General features: G+C 39.8%; 1 protein-coding gene across 1 annotated transcript in view; it reads right to left on the minus strand.

Annotated features, from left to right (window-relative positions):
- The window catches only part of SIM1 (SIM bHLH transcription factor 1), a 74,343-nt gene that overhangs the window by 23,992 nt on the left and 24,975 nt on the right, over positions 1-25,376 (minus strand). The window contains exon 10 of the mRNA XM_059401112.1: positions 8,190-8,358. Within this exon, the coding sequence (XP_059257095.1) occupies positions 8,190-8,358 (169 nt within the window). The remainder of the gene's footprint in view (positions 1-8,189; positions 8,359-25,376) is intronic.

Genomic DNA, 25,376 nt, shown 5'->3' on the forward strand with positions numbered 1-25,376 from the left:
GGACCCAATTAGAGGTGACCTTGAGTAACAGCTAGGGCTCAGGCAGGTCTCTATGCACTGACTTGATTGGTGTTCTTTTAAGGTCAATCTGGGAAACAGGGCAAGCTGTAGAGGAAAATGTCCCAGAGTGGAGGGAAAATTAAGGTACCATTGCAATCCTCCAGAGTGAGAGAACTTCTAGGACATCAGCAATGGGAAAAAGGTAAGTGGGCGGGAAGATAAAAAAGCACAGCTGCTAGATCAAGCATGGGGTCTGGTCCTTGAGGGAGCACCCATGAGCTAAAGGGCTTTATTGACTGTCATTCCATAGCCCCCACTGCAACTTTGCACACAGGGACAAATTTGCACTTGCTGATAACTCCTCCTGACATGTGAGGTCTCTAGGCCTTGAGGCCATTGGTTCTCTCACTGTCAGTCCCCAACTCCAACCTCTAATCCATTGCTGGAGGGCAGGTCAGCCCCCAGCACACGCCACTACACTGGCCACCACAGGCCTTTATCACACATATATTACACTGGGCTTCAATTTTCTTTTTACAGTTTTTTTAAATCCTTTTTAAAAATTATTTATTTTTTTTTAATTATCTATTTAAATTGAAAGTAGTTAACATTTTCTATATTATTCGTTTCAGGGGTAGAATTTAGTTATAATACCCAGTGCTCATTCCATCAAATGCCCTCCTTAATGCCCATCACCCAAATACCCTATCCCGCCTTCACCTCCCCTCCAGCAACCCTCAGTTTGCTTCCTAGAGCTCAGCATCTAAATGGTTTGCCTCCCTATCTATTTTCTTTTTTTTTTTTTTAAAGATTCTTTTTATTTATTTGACAGGCAGAGATCACAAGTAGGCAGAGAGAGAGAGAGAAGCAGGCTCCCTACTGAGCAGAGAGCCCGATGCGGGGCTTGATCCCAGGACCCTGGGATCATGACCTGAGCCGAAGGCAGAGGCTTTAACCCACTGAGCCACCCAGTTGCCCCTCCCTATCCATTTTCATCTTACTCTATTTTTCCTCCCCTTCCCCTATGTTCATCTCTTGCTTTGTTTCTTTTTTTTTTTTATTGTTGTTAGTCAGCTTATAATACGTCATTGGTTTTTGATGTAGTATTCCATGACACACTGTTTCTGTATAACACCCAGTGCTCCATGCAATCCCTGCCTTTCTTAATAGCCATCACAGGGCTAACCCATCCCCTACCCCCCTCCCTTCTAAAACTCTCACTTTGTTTTCCAGAGTCCATAGTCTCCCACTCTGATTTCTCCCCCTTCGTTTTTCCCTTCCTTGTCCTAATGTCCTCCATGCTATTCCTCATGTTTTGTTTTTTCTTTAAAAAAATTATCATTACATTTTTATCTCCCCCCAATGAATCTGTAAGCCCTCTGGGGCAAAGAATATATCCCAGAACTTAATAGATCTCATCTTTGCCCTATTTCTTTCTCTACCTCCCCTACATGGCTCATCCATGCATTAATCCTGGACACATGGTGCCCCTGACTCAACCATGTGCCAAGAGAACTAAAAGGCTGAAGCTGTGGCCTTGAGGTCCCACAACTGAACATGTCTTACAATTCCTCTCTAAAATGTTGCCTTGCCTCCCCAACAAGACCATGCACATGGTTCCTTAAGGACCCACCTTTAGCATTGTAGTGTACATAATAGTTATTTACCTAAATTTAAAAGTTAGTAAAAACCAAAGAATAAACCCATAACACAGAGGTCTCTTCTTACTGAGCAGAATCTTTTCTAAAATAATACTCAGAGTTTCATTTATGAAGATGGTTTTAAAGGACCACTCTAATAATTCTTCTGACATTTCTGTAGGACAAAGAGACTAATCTCAAGTTTATACATGGCCAGAAAATATAAGCAAGTCTATATAGTACAAAAATTCCTGAAAAGATAACCTCATTTATTTGAAAGATGCATTAAAAACTTCTCTTGTGGTTAGTGATCAAGAATTACATGTTTTCATACTACATATAAACATGAAATGAGAATACATCTATCCTGATAGTCATAAAAGTACTATACTTGAAAAATCCTTGGTCCTTCTCTTTTCTGGAACTTAAGATGGTAGGCTCTTAGCATAGCAGTCACTGGTGTACTTTTGAGGCCAGAAAGAACCTTTATAGAAAGAGAGATTTTACCTTCACCAAAAGGAAGCCAGATTGCTGGCAGTGAAAATTAAGAGGGTTCTATAGGATTATTTAAGGTAACAGATGTGGAGTAAAACCTGAAAGTGGTACAGTGTGTCTGCAGCAAGTGATTAAATACTTTCAGATTTCAGAAACACAAGCAGTCTTTTGCATGCGCTGTTATTACAGAATTACATGGTGTATTGGTTATTGCTGACTAGGGAAAAAGCCAGAGGAGGGCAGGAATATGCAATAAAGTAAGAGGGCACGCACTGTCTACAATAAACCTAACAACTATGAACATGCCATAATGAGAAGTTTAAAAGGAAACTGGAATCAGGAGGTAGAATGGGGGTTGGGGGCTATGGAATAGGAAGGCAAATTATTCATGATTGACATGATTAAACCATAGCAAGATAACATCCGACTATATTAAAGTAACCATGACTCCCTCCATAAAGACAGGTGAAAAATATTGCAGCAATCGTTAATAGGTAAGGTCTGAAAAATAGATTCTACAAGCTCAACATTTCTGATTCAACAGAACTATAAAAACAAGCTGCTATTTTCATGAACATAAATCCAGGAACAATAAAATACAACTGTCATAATGTATCCCCAGGCTTTAACAGTTTTGCCTTAATATAGAAAAGCACAATAACTCTGTGCAGAGTCTTCGGAAATCAACTATAATAGTGCCGATGACAATTTTTCCAAAACCATTCAAAAACAATTCTGTTTTAACCTTTCTTGTCCTGAGTAATGCATAGAGGTACAAAGGTGATTGAGTCATTCATTAAGTGGCTATAATATAATCAAGTCTAAAATCATTCCCAAGAGCATCTCATATCAGGAAGGGACCTGAAGGTTCACCTATTACTGCAAACTGGGTGTGACAGCAAATTACAATTTGTGCATGTCTCACATGTTCAAAGAAGGGTGCCTAAATAATTCCAAAAAGCAGTGTTACTATTCGCCATTCAGCAGACATCTTTGAGAGATTTCTAGATATGCCCAACGTATCATAGAGCAAAGAGCCTAATAAATAACACTGATAGAATCATTTAAATCACCATTTACATAACTAATAAGAGGAGCAAGATGTACCATGTGAGCTCAGCTTTGCTGTGGAAACTGCCTCTTGAAAATTCTAATGAGAAGAATTTGCACATTGAAGGCATGTAACCATGCAAATAACAGAAAAGTTTTTCTTTTTATTTTTGAGAAAAGGGGCAGAAATATTCAAAACTAAACACAAAAGCTTGGGGCCCCTGAGTGGCTCAGTGGGTTAAAGCCTCTGCCTTTGGCTCCAGTCATGATCTCAGGGTCCTGGGATTGAGGCTCACATCCAGCTCTCTGCTCAGCAGGGAGCCTGCTTCCTCCTCTCTTTCTCTCTCTCTCTGCCTACTTGTAATCTCTGTCAAATAAATAAATGAAATCTTTAAACACAAAAGCTTGGTCATTTAGGAACCAAAAATGCATTTATTATGGATCTATTAACCTATGAAGGAATAGACAGTACAAGTTTGTCATTGACTACAAAAAAATAAGCTTTAAAGTATAATTTCTAGGGGCGCCTGGGTGGCTCAGTGGGTTAAAACCTCTGCCTTTGACTCAGGTCATGATCCCAGGGTCCTGGGATCGAGCCCCACATCGGGCTTTCTGCTCAGCAGGGAGCGTGCTTCTCTCTCTCTATCTCTCCCTGCCTCTCTGTCTGTCAAATAATAAATAAAATCTTTAAAAGTATAATTTCAAGATAAAGCTTTAATGATCAAAATAACTCTATAAGGAGAATTGGTGCAAGCAGCCAAGAATAAATAGGATTTCATCCATTCTTCTTCTCTAAGGTCTTTTACCTCTGTAGAGAACTTTAGTTCAGATCTTCACGATGCATGCCACGGCTCTTCACATGAGGAGTCTGCCTTGCTTCAACCACCTTAATGCCCTCATTTCCTGTTCAAAAACCTTTACTCGCTCTCGGCAAAACAAATTCGAAATTCCTTGGCCAGGCAGATACTTGGAACCAAACAACGTTTCCCAATGTATCATCCCTAGTCCTCAACCACAGGGACCAAAATCTTCCCCACTTGGCTCCAGTTCCAATCGCAATGCGTCTCCGCCATTTCTTCATAATCTTGGTCTTCTGAAGTGTCCTCATCCTTTCCTTACGGCTGTACACCTGAACCCAATTCTCAAAGCCAGGTCAGGCACAATGACTTCCCCAGTCACCCAGGCTCCTGTCCCTGCAGCTGATCCCACTCACAAAGCCCTTTGTGTACACCATCTCTCTCCTATGCAGTACTGATTCTAAAGTGTAAATGATCATTTCAGCTGTTCTGTAAAGCTTGAGGACATTTCTTATACAACTTTTTTATATTCTAGCAACTTTCACCCAACCCCTACCCTCATTCACCACAATGGCCAGCAAAGCATCTTTCTAACGCAGGGGATCAGTGAGCATCTTCTGAGTCAAGGACACGTAATAGCAGTGATGCACGAAAATTAAAGGTTAAGTATAATATAAGGACAATTTGAAACAAATGGGACTTCTGAGTAGCTAATTTTTTTTCTTTAACATTTCTAAGGGTTTGGAATTCAAGATGATGCTACCCAATTGCTTTCTTCCAGAAGATACAGTGAGGAGTTTGCCCTAGATTTCATGCTTTGCCAATGTGCCCCCAGAGGGCCTTCTGCTCACCCCATGACAATTCCCTACAGATGCCTGTTCCCTCATCTGTCTATAGGAGTGGCTTCTTGAAAGCAAAGGCAGTGTGTTCCACTTCTGATCTCTACATATTAGTAGCCCATATAGTAGGAACTCAGTCAATGATTGACTTAGCACCATGATTGTCTAAAGTAAACACAATTTAAAAATAACCTTTACCAGGCACATATATGTTAAGTAAACTTAATTCATGCCTGTGTGATTTCAAAGATTTTTTTTATTATTATTTATTAATTTGACAGACAGATCACAAGTAGGCAGAGAGGCAGGCAGAGAGAGAGAGAGGAGGAGGAAGCAGGCTCCCCACTGAGCAGAGAGCCCAATGAGGGGCTTGATCCCAAGACCCTGGGATCACAACCTGAACCAAAGGCAGAGGCTTTAACCCACTGAGCCACCCAGGTGCCCCCTGTGTGATTTCAAATGAGACACAGAGCCAAGTTCTAAGGGCTACATATATATAAGTACTAGCCACAAAAATGGACACACAAACAGCAAGAGAAATCCTATATGGACACAGGTGTGGGCATTTGCATGATCTTTATACACCCTAGAATATTTCCAGAAGAAATCGCGATTTCAGAGAGGGAAAATAAGGGAATAGAGGTGTTTTTTGTTTTTGTTTTTTTCTCCCTATGTTTCACTCTTCTGTATTATTATTTTTTTTCTGGTACAAATGGTGTTTTTATTATAGCATGGGGACAGGACTCGTGGACAGAAAAGTCTGCACTGGGGTCATGAGGAGCAATTGATTATATAAGTTGGAGTTGAGGAAGGTAAAGAAAAAGGGAAGTTTCCGAAAGAATATTCATATGCTAAAGAAGATGCACAGGATCCTGGAGGCCTTACTATTGTCAAGCTAAGGCTGTTTTCCCCTCTTAGCAAAGCATGAACAGTGAGAGTGGAGCCTCCTAGAGCAATGTCTATTCTACCAGCCTCAAGTATTTGTCTGTGGGTTGCAGGTTATAAGGAAATATAATTTTATCTACATTTTTTTTCTTGCCTTTGTTCTCCACATCATTCCCCCTCTAAACAATTTTGACCCTTAAATCTTTAAGGTTCTTGAGAGCGGAAGGTCTTATCTTTTGTACCTTGTTCCTGCTAAATAGAGGCATAGAGGTGTCCCTACCTATGGGTCAACCTTGGTAGGTTGGAGAATTTATATAGAGGAGTTACCAAAGGCAGAGGCAGCCAGTCCAAGGTAGACAATCTTCTGTATTTTTTTAAAACTAGGGAACATGTGGGGCATCTGGGCGGCTCAGTGGGTTAAAGCCTCTGCCTTCAGTTCAGATCATGATTCCAGGGTCCTGGGATTGAGCCCCTCCTCGGACTCCCTGCTCAGCAGGGAGCCTGTTTCTCCCATTCCCTCTGCTGCTTCCCTCTGCTCCTGCAAGCGTTTTCTCTCTCTCTCTCTCAAATAAATAAAATCTTCTAAAAAATTAAAATAAACTAGGAAACTTATATAACTTTCAAATTAACTCCTCCTCCACATATGACCACATGTAGAAAGAGCAGTCTAATGGCAGTTACAACATTTTTTAAAAAATGAGTCATCTAGGGGTGCCTGGGAGGCTTAGTTGGTTAAATGTCCAACTTGTGATTTCAGCTCAGGTCATGATCTCAGTGTTGTGAGATCGAGCCCCACATTGGGGTCCATGCTGGGCATAGAGCACGCTTAAGATTCTCTCTCCCTCTGCCTTCCCCCCAACTCAAGCGTGTTCTCTCTCTTTTTCTCTGAAATCAATCAATCAATTAATTAATCTTTAAAAAATGAGCTGTGAATATTAGAGCTGTGAATGAAAGAACAGAATTAGTGAGTTTGGGGAAGTCCAATTGGGAGATATTTTATGGCTTAATTTCTGTATAACAATAGATAAATGCCTTCTTAACATAGTATTTCCTAATTTAAATTCTTCTTTCATCTATGTGTTCAACATTCCTGTTTATTTAAGGATAAAATTACCCAAAGGCATAGTCGATACTTCCAAGTAATAAAAAGAGCAGTAAAATTTTTCCCCAAGGTACAAGATTGTAATAATAAAAGCTTCTCAGATGTTCAATAAAAAGAAGCAACTCCTCCTCCATGGTGACTTTAACTAAAATGTACTTTTTAAGTAAAGTGCTCAGTCCTCATAACAGAGGGTGTACACTGAAAACTGTCTAGGCATCACATATCAACTCCCTCCCTTTTGTCAGAGCAAAGAGATCTAACCTTCTGTGGGAGATTTTAAATTGTGTGACATAAAATCTTTTGGGGCCATGATCTTCTCATCTTTATATACCAAGCTGCTAAAATAATCTAGCAAATAGTAGCTTCTTAGTAACCATGAGTTCAATGAATGACATTTCCTCACATAGTATACACATTTGTAGAAAACAGAGTAATATCGCTCTGATAAGTAAGGCCATAACAGTTTCTATAACCAGTGTAGATGGCCATGTTTAGTTTAAAAACTATATTTAAAACATAAACGCTAGAGACCACGTTGACAAAATAAGTCCAAATCCAGTTTGGCTTTATATAAGCCTAGGAATCTTCTCCTGAGTTACTCGAGTGATGTGGCACCTTAAGGAAAAGGATAGAGGTGAGATGGACCTAAGATTCGAGGAGTAGAGAATCCCCAATTCTATCCCACTTCTTCCAGGCCAGGAGACAGTCGTGCATGTATCTTGGTAGAGTCTAGTTTCTAAGATTGACTGATCAGAAAAATAATATTTTTCTTTCCAAGAGCACAGACTCATCCTTTGCATTGCAGTATTACTAGAGTACCTCACCTGGGTCTCATCAGCTCACCACTTTGTCAAGATGAGAAGAGAGTTGCTTTTCCTACCATTCCTGCCATCTGGTAGATTCTACTTCCCTCCTTCCCCAGATAGTCCTCACATGCACACATCTCATGACAAGACGTGGCCTTGATTCTTGGCCTCCATCTCTTCATTTTCCTCTACTTCGGTTCCTATCCTAAGAATCAATTTTACCATGTTAAGCTCTTTGTTTTCCACATTTTGCTATGCCAGCTACATCTTTTCGGTCAGGATCAATCTCCTTGAAAAAACAGAGTTATGGCTCCAACTACAACTGAGACTCTCACAATCTCCGTATAAAAGCAGCAAACCACAAGATCATTTCAAATTTTTACTAGCATAGTTATTTTAAAAGGAGAAGAGCGGAAGAAGGTAGTTTTAGAAAGCTTTACATGGAAGTTTTAAATTTATTACAACCAGATAATGAAATTCCAAGCTGTGTTAATACTTCCTCAACTTTGAGACCAAACCAAGGTACCCCCACACACAAACAAGAAAAGAAAGTTGCAAAATGGCAGTGCACCTACCTGAGGATATGGGGAAGTTCTGGATTTTGACTTTGAGCTGGAGAGCCTGGACTTGGTCCCCTTCCTGTTGTCAGTCATGGTAGGAGTGGAACTGCTGGTGTAGGAGAAGGCTGGTTTAGAGGCTGAGATCTGATCCAGGGAGAGCTGCAATCCTTTGTATTCTGTGTCCCTGTGGAGTGAGAGGACACAGCCCTGAATCTGCCACCACAGGAAATGGGTGCATGTGTTCTCTCCCCAGGAATGGCAGTAATCCATATTTGAAAAAAAAAAGCCAGCAAAAATGAGCCATATAACTGGTTGCCACAAACACCTTGATTATTTTAGAAATGCCTAACATTTAACTAATGTATACAGAGGTAGCTGCCCCATATACAACAGCCAAATTATATGATAAACTCACGAAAAGGTCTTGATTTTAAAATACATTTTTGATTATAAGTAGAAAATAAGTCCATAATTCAACTTCTCTGAGCTTTTGTGTCCTCATCGGTGAGGTATAGATTATAAAATCTACTCTAACAGATTTTCTGTGTAGGGTGAATTCAACAGACAACTGGCCATCTGATGCTATCTGATTATTGGCAAGAAGAATGTTAACTGTTCCAAGATCAATCATTGTGGTAAACATTCCTAGTATTTTTATAGCTAGCAAACCAGTGAAACTAGGCTTATAAGTAGTTAAAATTCCCTTTTAACAGGCTAACTAATTCAGTTACATTTGGGTACATTTTACCACCAGTTCTTTCCATTCCATCTTCAATAAATATTTATTAAGCTCCTAATATATACCAGGCTTTGTGCTATGTGGAGATGAAGAATGAGTAAGCAGCCTAGAGTCCTTGCCCTTCCACAGATTAGAATCTATTTCTAAGAAGACACGGTAAACAAATATGAAACCTAATAACTGCAGACTGCGATGTGAAGAGGATAAAGAGTATATCTTGGAGAGCTCATTACAAAGGTATGGCTTGAGGTATTTAGGAACTGAAGATGATAGGTTGCCCTGCCCACAGCTATCACCTCAGACCACGTCAGGAGAGAGAATCTTGACTGAGTCCTCAGTTTCCACAAGAAGCTATCAACCCTTCCCACTGGCAGCCAAGATAAAATGTTTCATAGTCTTCTTTATGAGGACCCATGGGAGAACTCCCTTTCAGGTTCCAGAACTAGTTGGACTGCTCCTGGGAAACTGATTTGTCTCACAGACACCATGAAGCATACAACCCATCATGTTTCCCCCATTCCACTGGAAGTCAAAAAGCTCTGAGTCCCAAATCTGATTTGTAACCACCTCTAACAAGTATACAAAGACCTCAGGGCAGGCATTTTTGTGCAACACTGACTTCTTTTATTTTTCCTTTTATCTAATGGGTTCACTTTTCTAAAAAAAAAAAATTTATGTGCATTTTTAATACTCTTTGGATTAAGGTAGGTATATTAAATGTAATAAACTAATAAAGTTCAAAATGTTAAAGTGATTGGTAGATTTCCAGAGATCAGCAAATCTTCATTTACCTTCTCTTCCTTTTCCCTGTTCTTCTACAGAGAGATCAGACAAAGACAAAGGAAAATTCAAGCAAGTGACGAGTGACAAGGAATAGAAATATATAGAATATACATATATAGAAATATATATAGAGAGAAATATATATAAATATATAAATAAATACATAGATAGAAGTATCTATCTACCTATTATACCTGATAGAAATCAGCTAAAACAGGTTCAATAATAGCATGGCCACAAACTACAGTATAGTGGTATATGTCAGCAAATTACAATGACTTTATATCAAATAGTCCATTTACTCAGGGCAAGTTAAAAAAAAAATTATCCTACGCAAGCAAAAAAAAATTAGAAGGTGGGCATGTGATATGTATTCCAGGCTTGGGAAGTTGAATCATACGACTGATGTGCTTTATTACTCTAATCATGTCCCAAGGAAAACACACAACACAGACTCTTTGCACTTCTTGGTCAGAAATGCAGTTTCTAAATTGAAATTTAGAGATGTGGTTCCCACCTATTTTTCTGACAATATATGAAAATTTTCCTTCATCAGCTCTTCACTTCACCCAAAATTGTTCTCCCCAAACTAACCTTATACTTTCCTCTCTTCCTCCTCCAACACATACCTATAGAACTCCTCTAATAAAGAACTATCTTAAATCCTACTTGCCTCTGAAGGCCTTTCCAACTGCTAACCCCATTCATTCCTTCAATACACGTTTACTGAGTATCTCTGTGGAGGTCCTGGGGAGATATCAATGAACAGAAGGACTAAGTTGCTGTGCTCAGGAAGAAGACACCAAGGCCAGTTCCTGCAGCAAGTATGGAAGGGACCAGAAAATACCCTTTTCCTCCTCCAACCTTATTTTTCAAGCGATAATCTCTAATCATTCCTCGGGGTTCCAAGTACCTAGAGGGCAAGAGTCAAGAGACGTTTTGCTATGTTCCAATGTCAACTGCATAATATTTCACACATCTGGAAGAAGAAGAAGATAAAGATGCAACTCAGACAGGACTCTTTTCCTCAGTGACTATTAATGACCAACAGCCCAACAATATATCTCTGTTAGAAAAGAACCTTCTGGGCTGTGAGTCTCTGACCATCTTCCCTGAGATCACATGCATGTGACAGTGAGCAAGGTGGGCTCTGACAGGAGGTACAGCTCCTATGCTTGGGCATCTCCTGTGTCAAGTGAGCGTTGGTCTATCCATTCAGTCTCTGCCTGAAAGGACCCAGACTGATAGCAAAAAACTTGCACCCCTGAAAATTTGGGGTATTACACAATAATTTAAAACACACTTTTAATGCAACATTTCAGCACAGAGACTTCATGGCAATAAGCAGAGAGCAAACAAGGATTCATTTCTCTCATATACACTATCAGGCATTGGAAGTATGCATCTCAACGACTGAAGAAGTCTTCCCTAAGTTTTTGCCTACAATGATAGAAATACTCCAGATAGGCTTAAATAAAAATTCAAAACAGATAAAGGATTTGAAATTCTACAGAGTCACATGAAAATGCTAAAAAATATAAGAAGAGTTATGCAAATACTTTTGATAAATAAAAATGTCAATATTTTGCTGTTCATCTAAAAAGACCATAAAGAATCCACCAAAAATAACAAAAATATCATGAGGTCAGGTAGACCATGGTTTGAGCCACTTACTGTGTGACAACCCATCTAGACCTCAACTTCCTCTTTATAATTCATAGCAATGGATATGCTAAGGTTTAGAGAAATATTATATGGAAAGCTCATAGCACAGTGCCTAGGACGTAGTAAATGCCCAACAAACAGTAAGTATTATTTCTTTACTTCCATACTTTGTGGTGCTTTTTGGCACCTGACTTCCCCAAAACAATAGTTCCGCTTTGGTAGTGATTATAATACACCTTATTACAAACATCTCCTCATGCCGTATTTCTTTCCTCTCTACCTCTAACTCACATTAATTTGTTCTGTTGCTTCTTAGTCTCTAAGCTCTATTGCAGTACGGCCAAAATACTCATGAAGGTAAGCTCTTTGCTGCTGAGTAAGCAAATGGGGTCTTGAGAGTAGCACAGACCTGATACACTGAGAGGAACTCAGCCTTCCTATTCCTCTAACAACTCAAAGATGTGTTAAGATGAAAAGCACAATAAAAAAATACCCACTTAAAGACATTTCAAGTACAGTTGATGTGCTGCCAAGAGCAGCTCTGAATGACAGATTCACTAAGAACAAAGCATTTGTTTTACTTTTAGAATTCTATTAAATTGGAGCATTTCATTTGTATAGATTAAAGGTCTAGATGCTGATGGGAATCACATTATGAGTTCCATGTCCCTCCTCCAAACCCAGACGCTCCCCCCCGCTCTCAGCAGTGAGGCACATTCTGGTATCTCTCCCTGTCTCTCTCTCTCTCACTCTCTTACACGCACACACACACACATACACACACACACCACAGTTAGCAAAGCCGTTCAATGTTCCCCTGTGGAGCAAGACAAAATAAAATACTTGGGTGCACAACCCTGGGACTCTGGAATGAGTACAGTGAGGAATGAGACTTAGGTGACTTTAGTAAAGGAGGGACAGGACACAGCCCTACTCTACTTGTAAAGCTTTCCTGAAAAGTGCCACATAGACCATATTCAGGACTCCACAGGCTCCCCTCATGAGGGCAGCTCACCTGTTCTCCAGGATACAATGGGCATATCAAAAGAGGAACTTTGGGCATATGCCCTTGGGCATATTTTTTCAAAATGGCTATTGATACCAATTTACATTTGTTTTTTTGTTTTTTTTTTTTTATCCGTTGAGTGACTTGTACTAGATCTGCAGACATCCTCCGGTACCCTGGCTCCAAAAGCAATGTGAAATGGGTAATTTGCAATCACTAGGACTTGCAGCTTGTCAATCTCACTCATATTTGCACAGACCAAAGTAATCCTCTTATTCCATTATGGACAGTCAGAAATCATTCAATTTGCAGAATTAACCATCTGAGTCTACTCTAAACTTTATAATAGCCATGTACATATTTGGAATTACTCAAATTCCAATAGAATAAAAGGGGCCATTTTTGCATCATTGGCCTTCCTGGCCTTCAGCGATATGCCATGACCACTCACGAAGTAAGTGCCAACTTGCCATAGGGGACCTCAGTGTGATGCCCTTGCAAAGCAAACAAGAGGTCTCTCTTCACCATTAAGAGGTACTTTTAGCTTCAGAGAAATGCATTAATATAATTTCTATCATTTTGACTGGGAGACTGGTGTCCATGGCGCCAACAGCAGCATGACTATATTTGCCAACTTCAAGTGAGTTGCAGTGATTGTACAGATAAGGAATCAGCAGCATTTTCTCAGTTCGTGGTGAGTCAAGATTCTTCCCAAGAACCTTTCCTCTTCAACTCTGCCATCTCCTAGTGCATTTCCATTGTAGACAAGTGACTTTTTGCTGCTGTCATGTCACTTTTGAAGCTGGACATTCTGAAGTGTCTTTGCTGGCTTTATGTTATGTGGCTATTCTTAAAAGATGTTGCCAGATTTCCCAATTGAGCTATTTAAAAAAACAAAACAAAACAAAAAAAAACCAGCTGAAGGTGATCAAATTACGGAGGAAAACGTGGAAACAGAGACATACAATTGATTTGGCTCCAAGGCGCTGACTACAATTAGCAGAGGATTGCATTAAAGTGTGATCAGATTAAGTTGGAACGACTGCGTCTTACACTAAACTTTTTAATTGGATTCTCGAATCACTGTCACACGAAGTGCATGACCTTCTTTATATTCTGGCAGAGTTACTGCCCGGCCACTGGGTAAACCTCTGCAGCAGAGAGACCTAGTTTATGTTTCATTTTCAGGCTCCCATGGAGCCCAGCAGAGAGAGCCGATAAGGAGGATTCCATACTGTGAGAGGCTCACAAACGAAGACATCTGCTGGGAAATTAGGCTAAGGCACCCTTGGAAATATAATAGTCTCATACTAATAAGTGGGTTTGTGTTTGCTCCTTGTGGTTTTCTCCATTTGCTCTGGTGATTTCAGTAGTTCCCCGAAAGTCTTTGGTTTTACATAAACACTGCCTCTGCCTAGAAACATCTTTCTCCTCTATTTTGTAGGTCTCCTCCAACATGCTATGGACAGGATGGCACGACAAGAGGGAGGGATGGCTTAGGCACAAAATCTACCCTCACACTGTAATTTCAAGAAGGAAAGACAGGGGGTGTAAATAAGAGGCAAATAATAATTAAGAAGCAGTAAAAAACTGTAATAGTTTGGTGAGATGGAGCAAAGTCAACCATCCTCACAACAGAGATTATGGAAAACCTCTGCACAAACCCATGACAACAAGTTGAAATATAGCTAAGTCCAGACCCACCACAACATGCATCTGTACCATTCCCTGTTCATGGACCGGAAGAATAAACATTGTTTCTTTACCTACAGAGGCCACAGTGATTTCCTGCTTCCTCCCTCAGCGCCTACGCCGGCCACGGTCTCTAACGCTCACACAGTCTCTAACGCACATCTAGTTCCTGTCACACAGTGTGGCAAATAGTGTATCAGACAACAATCTCTTAAATTCTTTCTCTTATGATAGTCTCCGTTTACTGTCTAGTACCATATCTTACAGAGAGCAGATGCTCTCTCGCAACTGATTAACAAAATAATTCTCAATGCAATAAACTTTTATTTATCTTAAATCCAAATGACCAAAATTTTAAAAAACTGGCAAACCTTTCTACATAAGCAAGAAAAAAATACCTACTAAGTAAGGAAGTTTATGTGAGGGATTTTTAAACTCCAAGATTATAAATAATAATGATCATCCTGATATTCTGTGAGATCCTAAATTAAAGAAACAAATCATGCTATTGTTTTGGCATTATGCAGATTAAGAAAATGCACTGATTTTTTGGTCAAGTTGTGGTTCAGGCATGGCATATGTGATACTTAAACTAAAATGCTAAATTGGTTTTATCTTCAACCATTTATTTGGAACTATTACAACTGTACTGAAGGGGTGTGGAGGAATAGTACTTTAAACCCCCAGAGAAATAATGTCTACAAATTGATAATACAATATCTCTGAAATAGAAAAATATGAAAAGGATGTAAACAATCTACAAATTGCTGAGGAACAATTTTTTTAAACTTTAGCCCACTTGTAAAAACCTATATGAATTAAGGCAGCTTTCAGATTTTTTGTCACTTCTCTCTCTCAAATCGACAAAGATTTTATTTTAATGACACTAAAATCTCAATGAAGACAAGGTGAAGTAAAGGAGCATTCTTATATACTAATGCTAAAAAGAGTAAACCATAAGTGTTTATCAAGAATCTGAAGAATAGGGCACCTGGGTGGTTCAGTTGTTAAACATCTGCCTTTGGCTCAGGTCATGATCCCAGGGCTCTGGGATCCAGCCCTGTATTGGGCTCTCTGGTCCATGAGAAGCCTGCTTCACCAACTGCCACTCCCCCTGCTTGTGTTCCCCCTCATACTGTGTCTCTGTCTCTCCATCAAATAAGTAAATAAAATCTTTAAAAAAAAAAAAAAGAGTCTTAAGAATGTTCATTTCTTAAATCCAGTAATTCAACTTCTAGGAATATATCTTATGAAAATAGTCAGAGATAAGCATCAAAAGTCTATATACAAGGGTACTTAGCATAATTTCTTATATTTAATTGTAAGTAAGTAAATAAAAAGCAATAATAGAACCATTACTTAATTATGGTCTACCCATGTGATAAGATATTATGCAGGCATCAATTTTTTTTATTCTAATGATGTGAAAAATACTAATGATAAAGTGAAAAATTATCTCTTTTTAAGTTAACATGTACCAATATGCATGTATTTACATACACGTAGGGTGAAACAAAAAAATCAAAATGTTAACAGTGACTATCTGGAAAATAGGTTAAAGATGTTATTTACCTTCCCTTTATACCTCTCCGTATTATCTTCATTCTTTCTATAATAAATATGTATCACTTTCATAATCAAAAAAGAGTTCATGAAAAAGAAATTCTAATTGAGGCAAACCAGGCACTCCCACCTCGTATTGAAATGGTTCCCCAATTATTCTTCCTTGTATTTCCAGGATTTCTTCGTTGTGAGTAATATTAAATTATGGGAGGGACAACACCACAGGTTCTTCTCCCACAGGTTCAGCTTCTCATGAACACCATTTATAATTTTAAAATGTCCAAATGTCCATATGCTCTCTCAGTGCCTATACATTTCACATACTTTCTGATCTATTTTCCACCCTTCCTACCTTACAGAATTATCTGTCTCTGAAGACCTTCATGTGAACTCTATGACTCTATGTTTCCTTCTTTGGAGAATATAACCTAAATTATTGCTTATAATTGAAAAAAAAGAAAGTCTTGCCATGTAGTTTCTTAAAAAAGTTCAGCTTCCTGTGAGTTATAGATGGCATATTTATCATGGTTTAAATGAAGTAAACCCTACTTTGGGGACCACATTTTTTGTTCTGAAAAACTTAATTTTTTATGCTCAGAAATCTATTCCACATCTAGAGCTAGTGAAGTTTAGGTGTACTCTATCCTACAGAACTAAGTTCCAAATTCTATTGATCTTACAGCTTTTTTGTTTCTTATTTTCTCCAAGTTGGGCCAGGGTTGAGGGGCAGGTAGGGAGGTATTGGTCCTTTAAATTTAGATCCAAACAATTCAGTGCAAAATGTGCTGTCTCTTTTACCAAAGGCATAAATTTTAAAATGCCAGTCTCCTTTTCTATAATCAACACCACTAATTTTAGCCCTCTTCTGGGGAGGCGGGGGGTCAAATACAAAGAAAGAAAATACTAATACCAGCCGAGTTTTTCTTACTTTTAAAAATGTTCCCAAATAGAAAATAAGACGCATACAAGGTATTCTGGCCCCAGCTTTCCACATCTTTCCATTCCTCCTTCCCACCCTCTGTGCCCATCCCCCTCACCTTCACTGTCCTTTTACTAAGCTGACGCTTTTCAAGTGTGTGTTTCCTTTAGAATTTTGTCAATACCTAAGATAGAGAAGTAATAGGGGAACCCACCACCTAACAAGTTATATTTCGTTGAGGTTCTATTCTCCACAGGAATAGCTTTCTCACCCACTTCTGACCCTTACAAAGGTCCTTCCTAAACCCTATAACTAACCCCCTGGCAGAAAGAGTAAAAAGAGCACACCTCCTATTTTCAACTTCACACAAACTCCTGGAACAGAAAAAGTCCTTGTGATCCCAAAGAAATAATCTTCCACAACACTGGGAAATTTGCATTCTATATTCAAGACCAGAGGGTCCCCAACTCCCCACACTTTCTGAAGAGACCCCACAAGGCTAAACCTCATGGCACCATTGAGAGCTCTGCCCTTTTCTGCACAGCACAAAGGAACTGGCATGTCTGTAGATAAAAGAAAAGCAGAACCTTAGGCTTTGAACTCCCCAGGAAAAGACACAGCAAAAATGATGGCATGATGCGATGTTTTCAAATGCACAAATCTTCATTTGTTTAACTTAAATATTTTAAAATATGTCCTATAGCATTTATTCTTGATTAAACCTCTTCTAGGTAGTTCATCATTAACGGTTTCTTTACAGTTGCTGTGCAAACAGTTCATTCATACCTATGACATATCAAATCTCACAGACGTGTTCTTTAATTGGATTCATTTATTTCTAATCTCCCTGAGCCCTTACTACTGTAATGCTTGACTAAATATACATAAAACTCTATTATTTAAATTGCTAAAATAAATTTGAGGTGTATTTTATGAATAAAAATTCACAATTCAATGAATGTTCTGCCATTATTATTATTATTATTATTATTATTATTATTATTATATGTCTTGCTGATGAGGTATTATTTAAAATTGTCTGGTAGTGTTTAAACAACTTTAATCAGGGACGCCTGGGTGGCTCAGTTCGATGAGCAGTTGACTCTTGATTTCAACGCAGGTCATGATCTCAGGGTCCCAAGTCAAGCCCCAGGAGCACCCTGCAAGGGGCACCAGTCTCTGTGGGAACTCTGCTTGAGGATTCTGTCTCCCTCTCTCCTTACCCCTCCCCCCTTCTTGTACATTCTCTCTCTCTCTGTAAAATAAATAAATCTTACATTGGGGAAGGTATGTGCTATGGTGAGTGCTGTGAAATGTGTAAGCCTGATAATTCACAGACCTATACCCCTGGGGCAGATAATGTTAGTAAAAATAATTTAAATAAATAAGTAAATCTTTAAAAAATAAACAACTTTAAACAAAATAAGTGTTGAAACAAAATAAGTTCTGAATTATCTCTAGAGATTTTGGATCGCCCACCAAAATGCCCAAATTTTCATTGCCTTCATATTTGGACTCAGAAAGCTTATATAATACTACACAGACTATATAGTTATCCATAGAGTTCATTACCAGAGATACAATAGGCATCTGCCTTCATTTATGAATTGTAGGACTTGAGAAGTTTCCTTGGCCCCCACAAAGAAGTCTCAAGAATGGCCCATTGTTTTATGCCTAAAATCTACTGTTAGATATTTACCTCTTTGCCTTTAGACAGAGAGCTCAGAAAAGGTTAAAAGAGTCAAGTCTCATCTATGATTTTTCTTTGGTTCCATTTACCGACTACTTTCTTTACAGCAGTAGTTCTCAAACTTCATGCACCAGAAGCCCCTGAAGAGTTCCTTCAAACTCAGCTCGCTGAGCCCCACCCCTTAGAGTTTCTTATTTGTAGGTCTAGGATGGAGCCCGCAATTTGCATGTTTAACAAGCTCCTGGGGGGTGCCCATGCTGCCAGTCAGGGGGGTGCCCATGTGCCCATAAAACTGGGGCAGTTGTTCTATGGGATAAGAAAAACAAAAGAAATCAGATAAAAGACCCACAGAGAAGATGGAAAACCACTGTAAAGGGAGGGGACACTCGAAAGACAAACTTCACGCCTTCCCCAGGGCCCAGCCTTACTGCGCATCTCACCAGACTGTTCCCACCCCATCCCTGTTTGCTTCCTTTCAGCCTCCTCTGGGGACACTACCTGCTCCTGCAGATCCCACAACACTGGAGAGCTACAGGGCTTGGACTTCAGGCTGCGTCTCAGTTACAGCTCACTCTCCAGGGATCTCATGCTCTCTTGCTGGCTTTAAATCTTACACATTGATGAGCAACCCCCATCTCCAGCCAGACCTCCCCGCTCAACGGCACCCAGATCCAACTGCCTGCCTGACATCGCCACTCAAATGAATGACAGGCATCTCTAAATAGGCCCCCACACAACTCTTGCTTGTTGCCTCTGTCTGTGAATCTGCTCCTTCCCACCATTCACCCAAGCTGCTCAGGCTAAAAACACAGATGCTGTCCTTGACTCCTTATTTTTTTTTCCCAACTTCTATATAGTTTATCTGTAAATGCCATTTGTCTACCTTCAACACATCCCAAATCTGATCCTCCATCACTACCTCCCTCTTTCAAGCCATCATCTTCCCTCACCAAGGCAATGGCAATCATTTCCCAACTAGTCTCCCTCTCTCTACCCTCCACTTTTCCCAAAGCTTATTTGCCACATCAGCCAGGTGACCTTTTCATAGTTTAAATTAGTTCATGCCATGCCATGCCTCTGCTCAAAACTCCAGTGACTTCCCAAAGCCTTTAAGACCCAGCATGGTCTGACCCTGCCTATTCTAACATCAACTTCTTATGCCCCTCCCCTCCCTTTCTCTGTTCCAGCTACAGTGACCTCATTCATTGACTTACTCACCTAGCTGGTCTCTACCCCAGGGCTTTTGCATTTGCTTCCCACAGCTGAGAATGCCCTTCTTACTGGTATCAGCATGGCTACCTCCTTCCCTTCTTTCAGGAGTCTTCAGAGAGGCCTTCTCTACCACCACCATTTCCTTGTCCTGCCTAATTCTTTCATTTCCTGACATTATAGGACATATTTATTTGTTTATTAGTACTATCTGTTTCTTCCTACTAAAATTTATCCTCCATGAGGGTAGGGACCATGTCAGTCTTGGTCACACTACAACCCTCCTATAGACCTTGGCACCCATAGGGCACTGGGGAAAGACTTGCTGTGTGAATGTAAGAACTGTCCCATTTGCTAAAGGAAGGACTACACTCTACAACACTTCTTATCATCCTCTTAATCATAACAACAAAAATTCAGCTAATGCTAATGATAGAGATTTGTTCATAATGGAGGTCCTATTGAGTCAACTGGGAAGAGACACAAATAGAAAAGAGATGATAACATAGCATACCTAAATATTTCCCCCTGATTTTCAATTAGCCCTCACAATAAAATGTTACCCTGCATTTTGTTATTTCTTTAACTGCTGTAATTGGAGGAATGAAATTGACACTCACTCTGCCCTTTGCTTTGTGGGCTTCATCCTTCCAGCATTCCTGAGCTGGAATCCTGCAGGGTTCCATTACCCAAATCCAGCACAACAAATGCTTCACTTTGCCAGGACTACAGTAAAATTTCAACAGCTAATAGAAATGCTTTGTCTTTCAACAGTCTTAGCCTCTGAACAGCTTATAAAAATTAAAATGAAAAAACTTGTGTTTCATTTGGTTTGTGTCAAAAAAAAAAAAAAAAACAAAAACCCTGCTCTTTTCCTGTCATATATTTGGACACCAATATCAATTAATGGGAGTGTCGAAAGAAGTAAATCTCATGGGTTCTTACCTTCAGCCACCGGAACACTTTATAGTCATCACGAGTGCAGACAGTAAAATGAATGACTGAGGAACAGCACCAAGCTACAAACCCCTAAAAATGCTCAGAACCAGGGATTCTATTTTTGTAATGGTTTTCAGTAGGAGGAGGCAAGAGACAGCACATTCTCAGATTGTATTACCAGAGAATGTTGCTATTCTCAGAGAGATGTAAAAAGTGGCAAGGGACTTGGGTTTAAAAGTACAAACAGAGAGAGAATCCCACCTTAATGGGGACCATTATGACATCCAGTTCAATATAATGAGGCTATTTCCACGATCTGGCCAGCAGCCCATATTAGCACGGCTTTACTGATGTGGATACAACAAATTCTGTTTGAACAAGAAATCCCCAGGAAAAAGAGAAAGAGAGAGAGAGATCCTTTCACGGTCTCTATCCATTTAACAATCAATCAAAGGGAAAATATCATTCCAGTAAAGACAGCAAGGCCCATTTGAGTCCTGGTAAAATATTAGATGTTCCAAATAAAATAGTGTTCTCTGGGTATGTGTTGCTGTTCTGTGGAAAGGTCATAACTATTGATGCCTAAACTGGCGAAGGGGACGTAGGGTCCGACCCAGGGGTTAAGCACATGGCGTGGTAGCTGACTGGGTTCTGAGTACATCAAAACTTCTGTGAAGCTATTAGGTCACTTGGTGGAGACCCCATATTGAACTCTTTTAGTGAACTATCCACAGACTTTTGCAAAAGCTCTTCAAAGTGTCTTATTACTTCCCAAATATTAGGTGGAATCATATGAAACTGCCAATATTAGACCGCTTTAAATGTAAAGAAATAGCAATTACATATGGTCCACCTTTTTTTTTTTTAAAGATTTATTTATTTATTTATTTGACAGACAGAGATCACAAATAGGCAGAGAGGCAGGCAGAGAGAGAGAGGGAAGCAGGCTCCATGCTGAGCAGAGAGCTTGATGCAGGGCTCTATCCCAGGACCCTGGGATCATGACCTGAGCTGAAGGGAGAGGCTTTAACCCACTGAGCCACCCAGGCGCCCCTCATATGGTCCACCTTAGTACAAGGTTACCAACTTAAACACATGCCAAAGAGGAAATCAGGTGGGCCCTGGAGTCCTGTCGCTGGGTTAGCATGTCGACTCAGTAGCTGTGTTGTGTTGGCTAAGTTACTTGGCTTCTCTGAGCCTCTGGCATAAAGCAGCAGCCTCCTGAATGTAAGTCCTTCTTACCCCCTGACCTTTCTAAGTATGACAACAAACAGAGCATCTTCCCACCCCTCCTTCGCTTGCAGCTGACAATCACATAGTCTTTCCAATCAGTCTTTTGAATTACCCCTTACAAAAGGAAAGTTAAAAATATTACAAAGACCTAAGATTATTAGAAACTTTTTTTAATGTAATAAATCTGCAAAGACTATTTTGACTCTAATGTGATTCTTCCATGTAAAACTCAGTAAGATTCCTAATCCTATTAGGAGTCAACCCCACAAAATACTAAAAACTCCATTCAAAGCAGAACAAAAAACAGCTCAATATCATTGCAACAGGTTAAAAATCAGCTTGGCACACACAACTGCTCTCTCGGCCTGACAAAATGAGATACTCAGGATCCACGTTAGGCAACAGTGTTTTTGTCGGAGTTGAGATGGACTCCCTACCCTGCAGCCAATCAAGATCTCCCTTGAAGGCACACATGCACAGCCCTCCCCAGGGGCTCAGCCCCTCTCACTGCCTCCACTCCCTCCCCACCACCTAACCAAGGGGAGTCTGACCACTCCTCCAAGCTTATTCCCCAGGTGACCTTAACAGTGCCAAGGCATTTGGGGCTTTCTTCTAATTGTGAATGGAAGCGCTTCCCTCACTCCAGGAACGAATCCATCCTCAGCAAGCCTATAGGGAAATTAAGCTGGAATAGACCTTGTACTTGTGCTTATTTCTTTTAACAGCAGGTACTGTCTCATTCATTTTGATATCCCCAGAACTTGGCACAATGCCTGGCACATAATAGGTGCTCAAGAAAACATTTATGAATGCTTAAAGGCTTACTAGTCCTAATCATCTGAAGTAGGATCTAACAATCCATTCCAGATGGATCAGCACGATTGGGGATTTCTCATTCTTGGGCAACACTCTGCCTTCCTAAGACTCACGCTTTCCCTCCTTCAGCCCAAAGGATCAGAGGCATTTATTTTGTGTTTACTGGCAAGCCAAAAATTATTTTATTTAATTTCGCTGAAGCAACCACCCTAATAATTCATATTTACTTGATGTTACTCTGTGTCAGGAGCAGAGCCAAGAACCTCACACATTTTCTCATTTAATGTTCACAGTGACCCTATGAACTAGATATTATTATTATTACCCACATTTTACAGATTAAAAAATTAACAAGACAAAAAAGTTAAGCAATTTGCTCACAGTCACAGAGATAGCCAATAGCAGCACTGGAATTTGAATAAGCAATAGACCCATAACCCAAGCTCTTAACTACTAAGCTATGTTGCATAATACAGTAGAGATAGCTCATTTCATAATATGTTTTGCAAGTACCTTGTAAAACATATTACAAGTACCTTGTAAAATATCCCTACGGTTATCAGGGTTAAAACGTTCTAAAAAGCCTAGGATTTAGACTGCATCATATTCTAATAACATTATGATTATGATGTCAAACACAGGACAGAGGAGGCCTTCTGGCCCTGCAAATCTGGGACGAAAGAATCAGGTTCTTTGCACCTCTCTCTCATCCATTCTGCGGATGTTTATTGTCCTAATGTATACCTCACATTTTGTTCTACAAATGATTTTTAAAATATGACCATTATACATGTGGCAATACTGTATATTTGTTTCAATAAGATTCCACTTTCCATTCAGAATACTGACATCTCTTAAAATGTTAAAAGCTGTGTTATATGCCTGTACAGGCATATATATACATATGCTAGACATATACACACACACACTAGTGTCTAGTGTGTGTATGTGTCCACACACATATAGTATTACTAAGGCTGGGTGAACATGTTCAAAATATATGCTAGCACTAATTTGAGAAAAGTAAGAGGCTTAGAGAAAATAGTTTCCAATCCAGATGAAACATATTCAGTTCCAACAAAAAAGTTGAGGGCAAAACAGACACATGAAAAAGTGCTCCATATCACTTGGCATCAGGGAAATACAAATCAAAACCACAATGAGATATCACCTCATACCAGTCAGAATGGCTAAAATCAACAAGTCAGGAAATGACAGATGCTGGCGAGGATGCGGAGAAAGGGGAACCCTCCTACACTGTTGGTGGGAATGCAAGCTGGTGCAGCCACTCTGGAAAACAGCATGGAGGTTCCTCAAAATGTTGAAAATAGAACTGCCCTATGACCCAGCAATTGCACTATTGGGTATTTACCCTAAAGATACAAACGTAGTGATCCAAAGGGGCACGTGCACCCGAATGTTTATAGCAGCAATGTCCACAATAGCCAAACTATGGAAAGAACCTAGATGTCCATCAACAGATGAATGGATCAAGAAGATGTGGTATATATACACAATGGAATACTATGCAGCCATCAAAAGAAATGAAATCTTGCCATTTGCGACAACATGGATGGAACTAGAGCGTATCATGCTTAGCGAAATAAGTCAAGCAGAGAAAGACAACTATCATATGATCTCCCTGATATGAGGAAGTGGTGATGCAACATGGGGGCTTAAGTGGGTAGGAGAAGAATCAATGAAACAAGATGGGATTGGGAGGGAGACAAACCATAAGTGACTCTTAATCTCACAAAACAAACTGAGGGTTGCTGGGGGGAGGGGGTTTGGGAGAAGGGGGTGGGATTATGGACATTGGGGAGGGTATGTGCTTTGGTGAGTGCTGTGAAGTGTGTAAACCTGGTGATTCACAGACCTGTACCCCTGGGGATAAAAATACATGTTTATAAAAAATTAAAAATTAAAAAAAAAAATAAAAGTTGAGGGCAAAACGGTAAGAGGAGGAAAGAAAACCCAGCACAGATAAGAACAGTGAGACAAGCACTGAAGCTAATTTGAAGAGTAATAATACTAATTGTGCTATAACGTTCATGGAAAAAAGAACAGTGAGACAAAGATGCGTACATCACTGTCCCATCTCAAAAGACCGCACCTCTCCTTCCGCCCCTACTTTCTATTCCTCCCCTGGTAGCTCCACCATTCAAGCTTCTCTGAATTCTGTGCTCTCAACAAATAGCCCAAGGGTATCCTTTCCAACTGTACTAATCTGAGTTCTTAAATACTTAAATGGAACTCTTCTACTTTTCCAACTAAATTGTAAACTCCTCAAGAGATGCTAAGACCTCTGCTTCGTATATTCATGCAACAAATCATTGCACTCTGGTGTACTCTCTGAAACACTTGATTTGTCCAAACCCCAGGCCATACAGATTAAAGGAAATTTACAAACATTCTACTGGACACCATCAAAAAGGCCAGTACTGCATGTTTTAATCACTTTAAATTATAACTACTGACATTGGTAAAGTTGGCAAATATTGGTTCCAACTAAATTAACTTTAGAAATTTGATAAAAGCTAGGTTCCGAGAACCTTCTTTTTCCCTGTAATGCACCTTCCACTTTGCCTGGGACAAATAAGGTGCTCAATAAATATTGGCTTCCTTCCCTCCAAGCACAAAGCTCAGCTCCCTGTAGAATACATAACGACAGCAATGAAAAACAGGGTGAGTTTAACCAAACTATAGAAACCATCACCCACAAAGAAGAGCGCAACACTTGGAGATGTGTGTCTTGAGGAACTGGGGAGGGGAAGGAAGATAAACACTTATATTTGTGAATTTGAAGATATAGCAATTCAAGTTAAAAAGGGAACCACTCCTCCCTTTTCAAACTTTTTCAGCTGACATCACATAATTGGCAAGAGCTGATAACAACAGTTATTTTGAGCATCTGCTTTCTGCCAGGTTCTGTGCTGTATATATACATT

This window comes from Mustela nigripes, chromosome 5, assembly GCF_022355385.1.
Source record: "Mustela nigripes isolate SB6536 chromosome 5, MUSNIG.SB6536, whole genome shotgun sequence".
NCBI lineage: Eukaryota > Metazoa > Chordata > Mammalia > Carnivora > Mustelidae > Mustela > Mustela nigripes.